The 18,386-nt window shown below is 36.5% G+C and overlaps 1 protein-coding gene across 2 annotated transcripts in view; it reads right to left on the bottom strand.

Annotated features, from left to right (window-relative positions):
• The window catches only part of COL4A1 (collagen type IV alpha 1 chain), a 124,487-nt gene that overhangs the window by 33,505 nt on the left and 72,596 nt on the right, over positions 1-18,386 (bottom strand). For both annotated transcript variants that reach the window (XM_030477906.1, XM_030477905.1), the window contains exons 9-25: positions 17,245-17,328; positions 17,070-17,132; positions 16,020-16,055; positions 15,480-15,521; positions 14,829-14,918; positions 14,119-14,154; positions 13,907-13,966; positions 11,748-11,792; positions 11,488-11,541; positions 10,969-11,010; positions 9,989-10,082; positions 9,299-9,334; positions 7,260-7,424; positions 5,368-5,463; positions 4,401-4,484; positions 3,621-3,691; positions 781-972 (exon numbers count right to left, since the gene is read on the bottom strand). In XM_030477906.1, the coding sequence (XP_030333766.1) occupies positions 781-972; positions 3,621-3,691; positions 4,401-4,484; positions 5,368-5,463; positions 7,260-7,424; positions 9,299-9,334; positions 9,989-10,082; positions 10,969-11,010; positions 11,488-11,541; positions 11,748-11,792; positions 13,907-13,966; positions 14,119-14,154; positions 14,829-14,918; positions 15,480-15,521; positions 16,020-16,055; positions 17,070-17,132; positions 17,245-17,328 (1,290 nt within the window). The remainder of the gene's footprint in view (positions 1-780; positions 973-3,620; positions 3,692-4,400; positions 4,485-5,367; positions 5,464-7,259; positions 7,425-9,298; positions 9,335-9,988; positions 10,083-10,968; positions 11,011-11,487; positions 11,542-11,747; positions 11,793-13,906; positions 13,967-14,118; positions 14,155-14,828; positions 14,919-15,479; positions 15,522-16,019; positions 16,056-17,069; positions 17,133-17,244; positions 17,329-18,386) is intronic.

Here is an 18,386-nt window from a genome sequence, read left to right as displayed (position 1 = left end):
GTACTTCTTATCTGATTAATTGGCAAGACAGAACACATGATCCTCTCTGAATATTTTGTAACTTGGATTTAGCACAGGCATCTGTAATGCTAAAGAAAGTGGATTTTCTATCACTGAGTTCAATGCAAATAGAACTGGGTTCCACATGGAAATTATACCTAGTGTGCAATGCAGCTAACTGGACCACGTAGGCTTTGTACCCAGTGATAGATCTGGGAGCATATGGAGCTCCACCTTCAGCTCCACATCCGTATCAGCTGCAAGACTTTGAAGCATTAGTTTTCACAAGAAAAGAAGTATGCTAGAACAGAGTTGAATCCTGCCTTAACAATTTCTACTTGGAAAACTGCATTCCTTCAATCATCTCCAGGTATCTGCTAAATCATCCACACTAGTTCTTACTATCAAGCTGTGAGCAGGAAGAATGAAACAAAATTATCATCTATGCCCACAACTTTGTGGGGCAAGTATTCTTGCTCTACAGTCTTGAAAGTAGCAACCAATGCTGAATACGTCTGAGTCAGATCACTTATTTGCATGACATGTAAAAAAGGGTCAAAATCTAAAACAGTCTGTTGTTGAAAGACCTTCCTTCTCACTAGTTACAGGGAAAATGGAGTCTTCCTCTGAGAAAGAATGAACTACTCAAGGTAAAGACATGATGTGGAACAATGAATGAGGCCAATGAACATAAAGCATGTATAGGGCATAAAAACGTGAATTCTAATCTGAAAGACAGAATGTATAGGACAGCATGTAAACATAATTAAACATACATACCGGCGCTCCTTTCGGACCCTGGAGACCTGGCAATCCATCTTTTCCTGGTATTCCTTCTCTTCCAGGAACACCTGGTTGTCCTGGAAAACCAGGATCTCCCTTTTCACCTTTCAGGATAGAATCATAAGAAAAATCTCCTGGTTCTCCTTTTGCCCCAGGGCTGCCCATAAGTCCTGGAGTGCCGGGGGGGCCCTGAAATTTCATAAATTCAGATGTCATCAGTTGCCTTACCAACCCTTCAACTGATACAAAAGAAAACAAATCTTTAGAAATTAAAGAGTAGATCCAAATCAAGTGAACCATTAAGTTTTCAATTGAGAAGGCCAAATGAGAACATAATCTAGGACATGGCAGTGTGAAAAAGAAATTAACGCAAATCTTGCTTTGACCCATTTTGTCATTTATCATGTCACAGGTACATCATTTTAGAATGTACATATAAATTGACACCACTTACACAAGAACTGCAGGCCAAGATACCAAAAAAATACTCTGAATTTTCAATACTGGATTTCAGTTATGCATATTTATACAATGTCAGCATCAAGGTAAGTGAGGCTTTTTAAAAAGGCATTTTCAGAGTTGAAGTGTCTGCCCCAACCTTTAAAGGCCGAATTCTGTAACACTGTGGAACCTGCTTCCCCGATGCAAATGCAATAAAAGTATCTCTACATTTCCATGATAATTTACAATACCAGCAGAAGTAGTACTAATACAAGAAAATAACACACTTCCAGTATGCAAAGACAAACATAGACAAACTTAGAGGTTTAAATTGCTTATACAAGCCCTCCCCCCCCATTATTTTCTTTCTTTCAAAACCTTTTAAATCAATTATTCATCAAATATATAGATTGTCTATGAAATTAAATTCATTGTCTTACACAAAACTCAAACATTATTTGCACAAGAGCTAAGGCTAACTGAAGGCTGAAAGCTTCTCCCTGGGTAATTTATGACATTTAGCTGACACAAACCCACATTTCCCTTCATTACTAATGTTAATTGATTTTGTACAATTAATAATCACAGTCAGTTGGTACTATGAGAATACTATGCACATGCTCAGAATAGAGTTTTGTAAGAATCCCTGGGAAGAAATTATGTACCTAGTAATATACCTGTAGGATTTCCAGAATTCAAATTTTTCCCTACCTGCCTTCTAGGACTTAGATGAACTTTTCTCATAGGAACAGTCTCTCTAATTTCAAGTGAATCAGAGCTACTCACTAAGGTAGTAAAGCACAAACTTCATCGCCAATGTCCACTGATTATGACTAATGTTTGCCCTCCACTTTAACCTGAACCAGAACATGGTCAAAGGTAATCTTTCCATTAGCTTTGGTGGGTCTTGCATCAGAATCTGCCTCTGGCATGTCTCTAAGCAATGTGAGCTTGTGAGGCTGGTCTCTATGCAGTTTTTCCAAGCTGAACTATATGCTGGATCACCACCTGGCTGAACTTTGTGGAGCAAAACAAGCTTAAAGGAATTCAGAACAGCAGCCAGTCCTTGTCTGATGAAAGACATAAACAGAACTTAAGAGGCAGTAAAGGGAAAACATAAAGGTGTGGCAAAACATGTGCTGAGAACAAATGCTAGGCACAAAAAAAGTTCAAATATATTAGGATGTCTTTTATTTTCCTCCACTGCTTCTTTCAAGGGTCTCATTGATATTATAGTAAATTTGCTGAGTAATATCATCTTACTTATCATGGTGGAGATAGAGAAAGGACTCCATCTTAGCTAACTTTCGTTGGCTGAAATCAAGCATCTAGGCTTTATTCATACTCAAGGGAGAGAAATAGACTCCTTGAAGAAGGAATTCATACAGGGGTTGGTTTAACTTCTGAAGGTGCTTCTCTCTTACCACTGGTGATAGAGGGAGCTTGTGCAACTCCAGTATGTGTTAAAGCTAGTGCACATGAATAACACTGAGAAGTTATATTCCCAAAAGTGATCAGCTAGAAGAAGAAATAAGCTTTTGGAAAAAGAAGTCTGGGAAGACTCTGACAAACCCAGTCTACTTACATTAGGAATGGTGTCAAAATCCACGTTATACTACAGGAACGTGTATGCTAAGGTAGGTCTTGACAGCATACCACAGTGTACGTAGGGACACTCAAGTGAACTCTGACAAGATCAAATGTAGTTGTGCTAGTACAGTGCTCATCTAGGAGTAATTCGTGTTACATTTTAGACAAGTGCTATGCTTCTGATATCTGGCCTTACTCAGTAAGAGTCCTGTTGTGCTGCATTAACATAATTTACAAGAGATCATATTGCCAGGATACTACCCACTTTCAGAGGCTTCCTTTATTTCTTAAAAACTACTTAGCTTTCCTTCTAAGTAATTATGCTTTATGGAATATACTGCACATATTTCCCAAAAATCAGACAAAATGCCAAAGTATATTGCATGCTAATATTACATTGCTTACACTACACTAGATGGCACTGTTTCTCAATATATATGTACATAACAGCAAAGAGTTACTGCAGTGCTTCAGCAGAAGGTCAGGGCAGACCTACATTTGTTTCCTGCAGAATCCTACTTTTTACTCAACTCCACTGCTTAGCTTGGTCAGCCAGGTCATGTGTCCTGCTGAGTTCATATGATGGGCAAACACAGAAATATAACCCATTTCTGACCACTCTTTTTTCCTCTCATAGCTCAATCATGCCTTCTATTTTATTTTGCTAGGCATAGTTCTTTAATTTTATCATATCACTGTGCTGGTCTGTTTTTAAACAGAACTATTACACCACCACACTGATGAGCACATGTTTTTCTGATTACATGTCTCATAGGACACATAGTATTTGGCAAGGCGTTACTTACAGGTACCCCTGGAAGGCCATCAAGTCCAGGTAAGCCTCTGTCACCCTTGAAACCCGATTGTCCTGGAAAACCTTAACACAGAGACAAAAATACAATTCAATTTATTACATGCATTTACAAATAGGTCATTGTACATGAAATCTTTGTGATACTCCTCAAACTGTCTCATTCCATTTCAGTTATATCAACATAATGCTGTTACAGTCAGTGAAGTTGTCTGGATTCATGTGCTCCTGTGTGCTATATGTGTCCGTATTCATAAACTCATCTGACTTAGGAATGAATTCACATTACTGCTTAGACCTATCATGTAACCACTGCAGTCTTGAAACTACCTAAACCGTACTATTTTTTCTTAACAGCCACTAGGACAAACACGTTTGCATGTGGCATTTCTCTCATGTGATAGCAGAAAAATTAATTTATTTTGGCCACAGAATTCAATGCTAAGATTTGGAATGTATGTATGGGCCACTGCCAAGCCTGGGCACATAGGGCAAATGCTGCCCAGCTTATTTTTAACTTCCACAATCTTGCATGAAAATATTTGAGCCACAGTTTGCAAAGACCCTCCCTGTGGCCAATTTTTGCCCCCTTAGTAATTGTTGATTTCCTTGAAAATTTGGAATCAGGCCCAAAATAGGAATACTCCATCCTCCTTTCATTAGTTTCACAAAGAATTTGATTAGTAGGACAAAAAGTGATTAATTTCATCATATATGCTGCATTCTTAGATTTTAGCCTACGTAGTTAATTCTCAGGTAGTTAATGAGTTTTTACCTGCTGGACCTGGTGGTCCTTGCGGTCCTGGAAGTCCAGGAGGTCCTACTTTATCACATAAGGCACAGGATTCACCTTTGTCACCTGAAAAAAATCATCAAACAACAAAACTAATAAATAACAATGAAAAGATTTAAGACAACTGCAAGCAGGTGGATTCAGGGACAAATGTCAATTTAAATACACTTCACGTTGAAAGAATAAAAATAAATGTGCTACTTCTAGTTATAGGCTTCAAAGAGAATTTATCAGCAAAGTGATATTCAAAATTCTTTAAAATTTTTACAGGAACGGCATGAAAATCAACTTAAGTCTAAAGAAAAAAAATATACACTGCATATAGAAAAACAGATTAAAGCAGAAAAAGGAGAACCTTAATAGTAACTGCGATTTTCAATTTTAGAAAAGCAGTGAGCAGAATGTGATTAGGAAGGATCAACCATTGTGTAAATGAGTGCAGCTCATTTTTTTACATGTCCATTTAGTCAATGCTGCCAAAACCCGCGGTCGACAGTCCTATTTATAGGTGTTACAATTTTAGCTTCAATTATACTCTTGGCAATGATTCATAAACCATTTCCATTCCCAACTCATCTGTCCCTCTCTAATTCTTTATCTCCGACTTCACACCTTAAATTGCCATGAACAGTTCAATTTACACTTAATGGGACTATACTCAACCCTTTCTTTTTTCCTCACTCCTCTCTCAGCCCTGCACTATCCTTTATCACTTTACAGAAATGTGTAGGCTAAGAGAAATGTAAGTGAAGTTTGTGTCACACAACTCAAAACACAATATCCTTCTTTTACTCACAAGAGACTCAAGAAAAGTTTTCCATGTCCATGAAGTATTTAACTAACTTCAAGTACTCTTTCTCTGGATCCAGACTAACTTGCTCAGCCTTTTTACATACCCAAGCTCCAGAGTACAGGGCATTAGCAAGCAACCACTTTATAATAGTATTACCTTTCTCTCCCATCTCTCCTGGAAATCCATCTCTTCCTGGAAGTCCAGGACTACCTGGTGCACCAGGTTCCCCCTGCTGGCATTGATCGATTCCATCTGCAATGGAAATACAATGAAGAATATAGTTTGACAAGTTCCAGTTTCCATTATAGGGCTGCATTTATGAATATCCCTGCTGAAGAGTGGTAAGTTAGGACAGCATTTTACTTTTCTGTTTGATTTACTTTGACAAATTTAACTGGGATTCTGTACTCTGATTCCACATATACTGCTTAAGAAACCCTGAGGATTACAAAGAAAAGACAGGCTCTGCCATAATAAGGTTACAAACAACTTTCACATAAAATCTGCTTTTAAGTTTTGGATAAGAAGAGTGCTGTGGGTGAAAAATTGCCGGTGTGACTCTGAAGAGAATGGAGAACATTGACATTCTGAGGAAATTCATTAAGTAGAGTTTTTTGTACCCTTTTTTTTCCCAATATTTTAGGAAACTTTCTAGGTCAAGAGCAGCTTGCTGACATCTATTTAACTTCTTCACATTGATCAAGCTTCCTGAAAACAAGAAACTTCATAATATTAGGAACTGAAATAGATAACAAATGAGAATATTTACCAGACTTGATATGAGGATACAAATTGTGCTGCTTCTGTTTGATGATATGGCACGGGTTCTGACCCAATGCAATATGACTTCATTTTGGCCAAAGCCAGTACCGAAAATGTTAGTGTGAAGTTTGGCAAACAACAGTTAAATGAAAACAAATTGTTTCTCATTATATACTTGAAGAAAGCTGAAGTGTCCGGGGAAGGAGCTGAATTAAGCAGTGGAAGAAACATGTTGTACGAAAACCAGGAATCACTCTTCTTTTTAGGCCAAGGTAAGATTTAACTATTTAATTCCATTTTCTGGTGATGGGTTCTGCTTCATTGGCAAATACAGCAACAACTGGGCATCTTCAATTGTTTTTGAACAAAGTGTTTAGGAATGCCACAGAGATTAATGTTCCTTTCTATAGCTTTAGACTACCTAAACTACTGTAATAGGGATATCATTCTTTATGATATGACAATGTAACTCACAATATCAGTATCACCTATAGCAAAAGTTTTCCTTCAATAAAAGACTTAAAACATCAGTTGTAAGGAGCTATTAAGCATGGACCACTTTTGTATGCACTTTTTTCATTATTTTATTTCAGAGCAAAACCAAAACATTTTTATCTTTAAAAATCTTTTCTCTCTTTTCTCTTTCTTCATCAGAGCTAGTTATACATAGATGTACAATGTTATCATTATTACTAATTATTATGTGTTTGTCACATCATTACTAGCTTTTCATTTACCTTTATAAGCCATGTGTTGACCCTATTCTCCTGTAAGATAATTTTTACAATAAAAACTTCTGGCAGGCTAGTATCTCAGTCTGCAATTTTTACACTTGTTCAATCTGTTACATAGATTGGTACTGCAGACTTGTAAATTGTTATATTGAACGGCTATCTTTCATGCTAAGAACAATATTAGTATCTGTTATTTTTTTAATTAAAGATCTACAAATATCTCTTGGTTGACACATTAGGACACAGAGGAAACCAGTATATATTAAGGTCAATTATTTAGTTAAATTGTAACAGTCCACAACGAACTTTTGAAGAAATCTAAAAAAAAAATTAATATAGCAAAGAATCCTTGTCCTAGTAAGCAAAGGAGCAGCTTGCTGCACCGTGGAACAGCTTTTCCTTGGTCCATTAACAACTCAGATCTATTTATTTCACGATGTAGATGTATTCTGATTATAGCTTTTATAATCTTGTTGCTCTTTTCTTTTTAATGTGCATGCAATGTGCATTACTGAGTCTTCATTGTGAAAAGCAACGGAATGTTTTACGTACCTGTTTTGCCTGGAGGACCTGGTGGCCCAGGCAACCCCGGGGGACCTGGGAAACCATCTCTTCCTGGGGGTCCGGGCAAAGCAAATCCTGGAGAACCCTTTTCACCTTTTTCACCTCTCTCTCCAGGGACACCAGGTGACCCTACCCTGTCTGGCAGTGGTCGACCTTTGGACAGAGTAAAACATACATGAAAAAAGTGACAAGTGAAAACACAGTAACATTAACAACACATTAGCCTCCATTAGGGTTCAGAGAGAAATGGAGAAATGTTAGTGCACAATAAAAAAGGGACTGTACTTTACTATAGGTGATTTACACAAAATTGAGATTATATACTCACTACAGCTCAGAGTAACTCACTTCAGTCAGGTTCCTAGACAAACGCACTTATTCTGTCCTACGTGCCTTTCTGAGATTTAGTTGAATCAACTATTGCTGGGTAGTAATAGTGGCAACACAGGAGTTAATTTAACTATTACACTTAGAAACTATTACGCACTTGTTATCTCATAATAAACCAAATCTTAAACAGACCTAGAAAGGGACAGCATGTCTAGGAACTTCTGTAAATAAGTATTCAACAATGCCAGCAAATTTCGGTAATGCTAAAACTAAAACTGTTTGTAGGAATAATAAGCAAACAACAGCCAATAAAAAGCAGTTAAACAGCTAGGGAAAAAACCTACTTAAGATCTCCTTTTAGCTATTTGTCACACAGGTCTTCATACTTTAATGAGTTAATTTAGTTCCTAACTAATCACTAGACGTTATCACTAAACCATTTTGAGCCTTCTCCAACACTGCAGAAAGACATGAAAGTCACACAAATCTCAATTTCTGCAGGGTAATGACAGACTAAGAGCTACCATTATTCTTGCCTTGTCACACAGAATTCTTTAGAGAGTATTGCAGCCTACAGTATATAGTATCTCCCCCCTAAACTGTGAAAAATTTCCTGGAAACTATCTGACCCTGGCTCACATTAATTTCATATTTAGCTCACTGTCGAGACAGAAAATGTAAGCAAAGGAGGTAATAGCAGTATCTCTGTAGGATGCACTAGAGTCAGGTTTCCACAGAGGATTTGCTTAGTTTTAAAAAAGCAAATATGGTAGCTCAGTTCAAACACATGTACATGTAGATATATACATAATAGCAGCATTGTCTTAATGTGAAGACATTAAGACTACGAAACAGGCAACATGTGCAGGCAAAAGAAATAACTTTTATTAGAGCAAGTGACAAAAAAGCAGGAAGCTTTCAGAAATGACTTTGATGCAATAAATGCTATTATTTCTCCCAGTGAACCTTGTTTTATTATATTCATGCAACCACATACAGAGCTGAAGTGAGAGTAAAAAAATTATATATGAGTATGCATACATAGGTACATACATGAAAAAAGTGGCAAGTGAAAAGACAGTAACATTAACAACACATTAGCCTCCATTAGGGTTCAGAGAGAAATGTTAGTGCACAATAAAAAAGGGATTGTATTTTACTATAGGTGATTTATACAAAATTGAGATTATATACTCACTACAGCTCAGAGTAACTCACTTCAGTCAGGTCCCTAGACAAACACACTTATTCTGTACTAAGAGCCTTTCTGAGATTTAGTTGACTCAACTATTGCTGGGTAGTAATAGTGGCAACACAGGAGTTAATTTAACTATTACACTTAGAAACTACTAGAAACTTAGAAACCCACTCACATATTCACATTTAATAAGTCTTGCCCAGTGGAGCCATACTCTCTGGGCTATCTCTGATGACCTGTGCACACTACTTCTTCAATTTAAGCAGAAAGTTATCAGGGCTCTACACAAAGAACAAAGCTGGATAACATCAGAGACAAGAGAAGAACAATCTACAGGAAAGGTCTAAGGGGATGATTAGACCTCTGGAGAGGCCACTGCCTGGGTATTCTGTAAGCCAGGCACGTAATGGCAGCAGCTACAGAGAACATCTCTCAGGACTCTTCACCCAAGAACAACAGAGGAAAAATGTGAACAAAATCAGTGGCCATAAATGCATACCTGGAGGACCTGGGATTCCTTGTATACCAGGGAAACCTTTAGAAAGAGAGGGTTTCAATTAAGCAATGAAGTCAGAAATGCCAAGTGAACTTTTAGCACATGTTATTTAAGTACACATCACAAGCTAGTATGTCCTGAATCAAAGGTTAAGTTAAATAATCTACAGATATCTGCAAACAATACACTTAGGCAAAAAGCCCTGCTGTGACCCATCTTCCCCACTGATCTTTCTTCAGTAGTGTAAGGTCTATAATGGGGAAAATAGGAAAGGGGACAATTGATAATCTCTATTTACTGAAGTATTTTATAAATTATGGAAGCCAAGTTTTAAGATTAAAATTTAGCTACTGACATTTTTAAAGAAGTCTCAAGATTCTCTGTATTATTATCCTCTTTATGCTTGTATTGATTTTCATCTTAAATAAATCTCACTGGATTATTTAACTGCCATAACAAACAGATACCAGTTTATCCTTTGCCAATCTGTAACTGAAAGGCAGTCTTACTTATGATGAGAAAGAGTCCTGCAAAGCACCATAAAATGTAGTAACCTGAAAGTAATTAAATAAATTACTGGAACATTTCGCTGTCATATAGAGCTCCTGAGCTCACAGATAGTGCAATTTTAATTTCCTTTAGTAGTAAAACTAAAATCATAACTCAAACAAAAAGATAAGACAAAATACATACCTTTTTCACCTTTTTGACCTTTCAGTCCAGGCAAACCTGAAAGTCCAGGCTCTCCTTTTTCACCAAACCTATCTACTGGTCCAGTATCTATAATCTGAATCACAGGACAAAGACTAGGACACTAGAAACATAAAACTGTGCCTTCATTTGTATCTATCTCCCCCTTCTTGACCTGATGGTACAGAGGCCATTTTGTTTTGTGCTAACAATTTTGCACAGTTTCAGTTTTACTTGCAATTTCAGCGACACGTAACAACTGCTGTGAGAGGGCTGTAGCTGCTGAGGAATTATCAGAAAAAATATTACCCGTTCTATCAAAAATCCTTCACATCAGTAGTACGATTAAGTAGAGAGCTTTATAGCACCTTTCTGAACAAGAATGATGCCAAGAAACTTCATCATAGTCTAAGCAGTGACCCATTAGGTTTGTATTACCTTTAATTTTAAAATACTCTGCTCTGGTAATTTCTGCTAACATTGATCTGAGCTTGCCATATAGGATACTAACATTTAGAATGAAATATTCAGGAAGTATGCACAAGTTTTCAAATAAAATCAGCAGATATTGGGAACTTTCCCCCCTGTTGGGGAAGCAGCACCATCAGTAATACACTTGTAGCTGACTAATCCCATTTTTGATTCGAAATGTTAAAAAAATTATAGACTGCCAAGCTGCCAGACTTACCCTTCTGAACTCTGTTCTGGATATTTCTATTGATTACCAACGCCTATTGTTTTCATAGTACAAAATAATTGAAAGTCATATTTTTTCACAGCTCCTTTCCCAAATTTCAAACATACTTAAAAGAATTGTATCCAACTTTTGTTTTCATTAAGAGAAAATTAGGACATGGTTGATTAGAATGAAATCAGAACATTCACAGTCTCTCTTTATTTCCTCATTGTTTGAGCACTTTGACTTCCACAGAATTTATGTTTTCATTGAATTTTAAAATAAAACAATAATTTATTTTACTTACTCTTCCTGGAGGCCCTGGAAAACCTCGTTCACCTTTGTCACCCTAAATCAAAATACAATGTACATTTTAAATACAGATCAGATTTTCTTGCCCACAAAATAGGATTTCCTTAGCTAAGGAACACTTTGATACAGAATCATAAAAATTCAAAATGGTAAGTACCTGGACCATTATAATAAGCAGTAAGAAATTAGTTTGCAGGCCTGTACTGCTTTACACTATGTAAAGAGAAACTGGAATTTTTAGGAAAGTACATTTGCACATATGCTGGCTTGGCAAAGAATTTGTGAAAATAAAGCCTGCATTAATCAATTTGTATAAGAGATCTAAACGAGGGATACCTATGCTACCTTAATTTTGACTTTTCCCAGTCTCTGAGTGATGATTGTACTTACGATTTGGTTACATTCATTTAATATTGCTTAATATGCATTCATGGCTTTAATGCACATCTATGAACATGCCATACAAGCTCTTAACTTCTGTATGTGATGGGATGTGAAGGCTGCTACTACATACCTTGGCACCAGGTTCCCCAGGTCGTCCTGGAATCCCAAACCCACCAGGCAAACCCTGTGTGGAGAAGACAGCAAAACCAGAAAAGACAAGTATAGTTGTATCTTAGCCCTGGCAGCATCAAAGTTTAAAATTTTCAAACCAGTCACTAATTCACCAAAAGCAACAACTTCAAGTAAACAACTCAGAAGACTAGAAAATTTCTACCATTTATAATACACAGAATGCAAGAAACAGTAGTGGAAATTCAGTAAAATACATACAGCTTCTCCTTTAGGTCCTGGCTCACCATCTTTTCCTGGCTTTCCCTGTAAAACACCAAGTTCCACTCTACTTAAACAGACAGCCACACACATGCAATTTCTAAATACAGCGGGTGAAGCACTAGAACAAAACAACTGCTATTATAATGCATTAATTAAAGTGTGCTAATGCAGCTAACTGCAGATGGTACAAAGCAGGCAAATTGTGACTGCCTAGTGCTTATGTTACTCAACATCCTACAAGCTGCAGAATTAAACAAAATCCTGCAAATCTGTTCCCAGATCCAGGAATAACATACAGATTTCCCAATCAAGGAGGCTTCAAGAAAAAAATATATCAACAGCACAGGAAACTGGAACCAGACCCAGAAACGTTTCCCTTCATAGTAATCCCTTTCTATATATATATACTGTCCAGCCTCACAAAACCTTTATTCATAGACATTTGGTGGCTCAGTTTCAGCAGAAGGCTTGGAGAGCGGCTCCATATCAGATAGCCGGTAAAACTGAAAGCTGTAATTTTAAATCACAAGGTGTATGATAACCTGGAATCCCAGACTTCCTCCTCCAAAGCAAAATGATTCACTATTAGACCACTGTGTTAGCCTATAGAGGAGATTAGATTCATGATAAATGACCTAGATGGACTAACCTACTTTTCAGCATTCCCTTCCTCTTCCTATGGACCATGAAGGGACTGGCACCTAGGCTTGTAGCCTAATCCACTGAAAGTTGGCTTTTAGTTGGCCTTATAGTCCTTAGACTGTATGCATATCATAAGCAATATAAGTATGTCACATAAAATGAGAAAATATATATACTTAATACACAAAGCAATAGTGCATGCATTTCAGTCTAAAAAATAATCCCATCAGTTTAGGTCAAAAAACTCTGTCTAGAACAATGCAATTGAAGGATAAAAATGATAAATGTGAACAGGCCACCAAGGTGTGCAGCTATGGTATCTTATAAAGAAGTTTACAAGTAATTTTTAATGATTAATTAAAAATATGAGCTGTAAAGTCAGGAGAATCTTCAAATGTACACTGTGATTGGAATTAATTATATGGTTTCATTCCATGAAACTAGAATATCAGACCTCAACATCTGTTCATCTTTCAAGCCTTATCTTAGTTTCAGAAGTAGCTATGATTTCCCTGAACAGCAACAATTATATATAAAATATCTTAGGAACTTTGTTCAGGGAAATCTGCAGAAACTGAAGGCTGTATTTTTGAACAATTCAAAGAACAATTCAGGTTTCCTCTACAATTTCTAGGCCAACATTTCTCCATTCTTCCAGCTTTCAAGTCCTGATTTACTGTAAGAGTAAAAATTCATACACAGCAAAGATAATCCCATTACTTGTCTTTACTGAAAGGATGACGGAAGATTTGACCTTGACGTACAGTAAAGAGCAAGACTGTCTCTTTTTCAGATTGAAGTACAATTCAATGCCTATACATGTGCTGGTTCTTTTCTAACAGTTTATGACCCACAATTTGAGATACAATACTTTAGATACGTTTTCATGTAGAAAATGTATGGTTTTGCTACCAGCTCAGCTATGAAAGATATGGCATGACTCATGCAGAAGTTGTATGGATGAGACTATGCTATAGATCAGACCAGGCAAATGTAACAGACCTTATGGCCTCAAGCATCTACAGTCAGGCTAGAAACCAGCAAGCAAACATATTTCAGTCATCCAAGGCTTTTTCTCCATTTGTCCTCTTTATAAGAAATGGTACCTTTAGGCTAAGCAGGCTTATTTTGTAGATTGCATGTAAGAGATCTGCAATAAATTCAACACGTTCCATTTAGCTAAAGTCACCCCAACAAAGTGATATGTTTTGCTCTGTTTTTCCTTCTGTTCCAGAATGATTTAATCTTGCTTCAGCTGGGATCAACGGGAGTCTTGCCTTTGCCTTCAGCACTGCAAGCTACTGTTAGGTGGTTTTGTTTACCTGAAAGCATGCTACATACTTATATTACTATATGTTATTACTACCTTGACTTGTACACCTGTCCAACAGCAAAACTTGCCTGTTTGAAATATACCAAATTTGCTGTTTTGCTAACGGTTATGAAGTTTAATTAGCTTATGGAAACAATACAGTGACTGTAATTATAGTATTGATAAAGTTAAGCATACTTACACGTGGACCAGGCTTCCCAGGTTCACCCTTTTCTCCTTTGAAACCTGAACCTGGCAGTCCCTGCAAAATAAATACACACCAGATTAAAAATACTGCCAAGTTCTAAAGTACATTTGCTTTTATCAAACAGGTATAAAGATATTCAGGGCCATTATCAGATTCTTCACAATTTTTGTAGTAATAAAAACAAATTAAATCTACACAATACTCACTGGAACTCCCTGTTCACCCTTTTCACCTGGATCACCCTAATGAAATTATAAAAAATGAAAAAAAAAGTAGATTAGTAAGCAAAAAACCTTAACCATTATTCATTTAGGTTGCAAATTATTTAACTCTTCATGTCAGCAAAAGCACATTTAACCCTGTTCTTCACATCAAGTACTATGCCTAACAGTATGATGTGCAAGAAGAAGTTAGAGAAACACAAATGTAAATCCATTAAGCTAGTTTATTGTACTAGTATATATTGCTTAGACTGCCTAATTCAATAACTGAAAAATTAATTAACACTCAGATTCCATGAATGTTTTCATGTGCAGAATGTGGTTCTGCACAAGGAAAGTCCAGCTGTTTTGTTACTTAATTCAAAATTATAGAATATAAAAAGTCCAGTTACTTAATTCAAATTTATAGAATATTTGGTGTTTACAGGACTACACTTATCAATCCTTCTTCCTCAAAAAGTCCTCTGCTGTATGCGTTTCTTATTCATGCAGTTATTTATGCATTTATCATACATTTTTTCAGAGAAATTTCTAGAAAGACAATCCAAATTCATTCATGAAGTAAAACAGAGAAGCATTTGAAAAATTTGCTGTAGGTGACTTCATATTCTTTTTCCTGTTTTACTTTAGTTTGCTAACTCCTATTGATCACATTTTAATGAAAAGACAACAAGACGAACCATTTAAGGTCTCACCTTTTCTCCTCTTATGATTTCACTCCCTTTTTCTTTCATATGTGGTGCTGGTCCTGGAGGGCCTGGGGGGCCTCTTACCCCTTGTTCTCCCTGTCAACACCAAATCCAGGATAGCCCATTGAAAACAGTACTGACACTGAGAATGAACATTACTAAGACCAATAACATTAAAGAGAATTACCACTTACTTTTAAAAATACAGCTAAATGGGGTTTTTTTAATTCTTATTTCAGCAAAATCAAAGAAAGGGTTACATCAACAGTTATAGGAGACACAGCTGTATAATGGGTAACAGACAGAGACTGCCCTGAAGAAAAATCTCTGAATCTCCTGGTAGGGTGAAGAATGATTAATAACAAATATGAGGAACATATCCAATTAATTATAGTAATAGGACAAATTTTTTTAGTGCCTTCTTTAGGAAGAAGATTAGGATTATGATATAATGTCAGGTATAACATCATAATGAACAAAGTCTATAACCATTCGTGACTTTTGTTCATTTAGGTGTAAGCTACAGATTTACTCAAGCATTCCAAAAATTACAATGATGATTTTCTCCATCGATTGATTCCAACAGTTTGTTTATTTTAAACAAAATAACAAGGATATGTCTGACAGTTGTTCTCTAGAAGTTTTCAAGAGACTTACCTTTTCACCTTTGGGACCCTGAAAGCCCAAGCCCATATAGCCCTGAAAATACAAATTACACATACTTAGCCAGTTTTTATCAGCAGTGCATACATGCATACATACACACATATGAAGGTATTCTGTACACAGCAAAAGCAAAGAGAGGATATAAAAGACAGAATACATCTTTTAAATGCACATGTGAAACAAATATTTACGTCCTAAACCTTCTGCTGTGTTTTTAAGTCCTGCATCACAGCAATTTGTGAAAACATAGATAGAAATTTATCAGATAATTTTATTGCCAGTATGGTTTTATTTTTTCAACATTTTAGTGAAAATTTGGACATTTTTAGATGAGCTCAAATAATCATAGAATGTTGTAATTACTACCAATTTGATCAAGTGAGATAACAGATGTCCATTAAGACATAAATGCAGATCCCAAAGTGTAAAAAACCCAGTCCTTTAGGACCATTAGTTTCCAGATTTTTGGGGATCTGGTATGCCAAACTAACAAACAAAAAAACCTAATCTTTATACTAAAAAGAGTCTTACCTTCTCGCCTGGGAGTCCTGGTGGCCCTGGGGGACCCTACAAGACAGTACATTTTAGCACATATAAAATGGAATATAGGTGGAATAATGCTTTATTCTATAAAGATAGCAAGAATGCAAATCTTTCCCTTCAACCGAGATGTAAAATCTTTTTCTGCTACTGTATGAAACTCACAAATAAATAATAAAATCAAACAGAATCTGTCTTAGATATCTCATCAGACCTTGTTTTGCAGTTAATAGTGTCTAATCAGCATCTAGACAAGAGACAATTTTAAAAAAGTCTACAGTACTGCACTGTAAAATAAGCTTATTGCTGATTTTTTTTTTTCCCAGCTCTGCAGGCTAAACATTAGTTCTCACCTTTCTTTCATTGTTCTTTTTCACATCAGCAAGTGTGAATGATGACTAAACTGCACTACCATTTTCCTTTACATCACTTTCAGTTTCTTCAGAAGGGTAAGAAATCTCACACAGCACACTTTAATAGCCAGAAACACTGGGTTGACTTTTACCAGATAGAAATAACTGATCGCTGCTAATGCTACCTGCATCCAGTACATAAACAGAAGAGATTATATCTGTTAGACCTGTCAAAATGTCAAATAGCTGAAGTGCCTTCAGCATTTGGCAATTTCCGTAATAACAGACAGTTGATATCCTGCTTTCCACAGTACTAGTTACTGTGGCTGTCCATAAGAACAACCTTGGCAAACATTTTGATTTAGATCTGTCTGCTAGTGCAGCTCATTTTCTATAAATTACGTGGGGGAAGAGGGGAAAGGACAAATAACTGTTGCAACCCCTTCTGCACAAAAATACCCTCCAAGCCTGCAAGAAGAGAAGATGACTGTAGGAGCAACTGCTGTTGAAAACCTACGTTACCTGTTTATTCCTGTCATGGTAGAGTCCAGGAGGTTAAACATGAAGCGTGGAACCACAGGTTATCTTTCCCAAATCCCAACAAACACCAGCTATACACACCTTGTAGAACTTTCCTATAACAAAACTCTGTAAAGTAAAGTGCAAATCACCTTGAAAGGAAACTTACTGGCTCTCCTGGCAGCCCTTGTGGCCCCATTGGTCCCTGAAACCCTGGAGTTCCAGCAGGACCCTATGAAAAATTAAAATGGCATACTTAAAAAGTGATATTTATTTGGAAATTTCATGATACTGATAAAATTTTAATTGAAGCTCGTGGCTATTCAAACATCATTTAGACTTACAGGTAGTCCAGGTTGTCCAGGAAAGCCTTTATCACCTTTTAGCAGACTAGGAGGTAAAAGACCAATCACTTCGCCTGGATCTCCCTATAATAAGAAAGGAAAAACAATAATACTTGAACATCCATTCAAATACATTAAAAGACACCAATACAGAGAGGAGAGGAAAGCTATGCAAAGTTGAGCTATGCAAAGTTTGGAATCATTTGGAAAACTGACTTTAAGCTCATTATTTCAGCTGACCTTTTAATTCAGCTGAAACATAGCAAGAGATACTAAAAGTTAAGACCTCAATTGCCAAATGTCCTTTAAAGCCACCTGAAGAGATGCCAGTACCAAATTTACCTTCATACCCTAATTTCCTATACTGTAACGGGTAATCAAAGATTTTCCCACCAAATCTATCACTACTACAGTGTCACCACAAAACTGGAATATCTGACCCGGCTGCTAAAAGAAGCAGTAACCTCACAATCCCTTTTTCTGGCTAAGATCTTCAGTCTTATACCATATTTTGACATAAAAGCCATTTATGGCATCCTCTTTCTTCCAAAAAGGAATCCACTTTGTCTTAGTTTAGAAAACTATTCTGACCGTTATCCACTTCTTTATGTTTCTTCTTTTTATAGCAAAAGACCCTTTTTTTCCTGCATTTTTGTACAAAGTTTCAACACTGTACGTGATTTTTTTTCAGGAGTTGTGTACCTGTGCATACATGCTCAGGGAAGAAACATTCGACTACTTCTGTGCTTATAAACTGAAGTTGCTTCTTCCCATGTGAGATAAAGAGAAAAGGGCATTTTACAACTTCAGGTAGTCATGTCATTACAAATCCGAGATTACATTTGGATTCATATTTAGCTCACAGTTTCAAATTGTATCTGTTCATCTTAAAGAAGGTCTCTGTTGACATTCAATATTTCATTCTCCTGTTCACAAAATGCACTCAGATACCTAGTTAGTTAGTTTAATTATTTTCTTTATGAAAACTCTTTAGTATGTATGTGTTGGATACTTCTCATATCATGGGCTACATGTGCACAAACATTAACTATGTGGAACTACTTAGATAAATGAAATGTCAATATCAAACCAAATGTTTGAACCATAAAACCTACCAAAAGTGGGTGGCCACCATACCATTT

The sequence above is a fragment of the Strigops habroptila genome, chromosome 2, assembly GCF_004027225.2.
Source record: "Strigops habroptila isolate Jane chromosome 2, bStrHab1.2.pri, whole genome shotgun sequence".
Classification (NCBI taxonomy): Eukaryota; Metazoa; Chordata; class Aves; order Psittaciformes; family Psittacidae; genus Strigops; species Strigops habroptila.
This window is presented reverse-complemented; position numbering and strand designations above follow the sequence as displayed.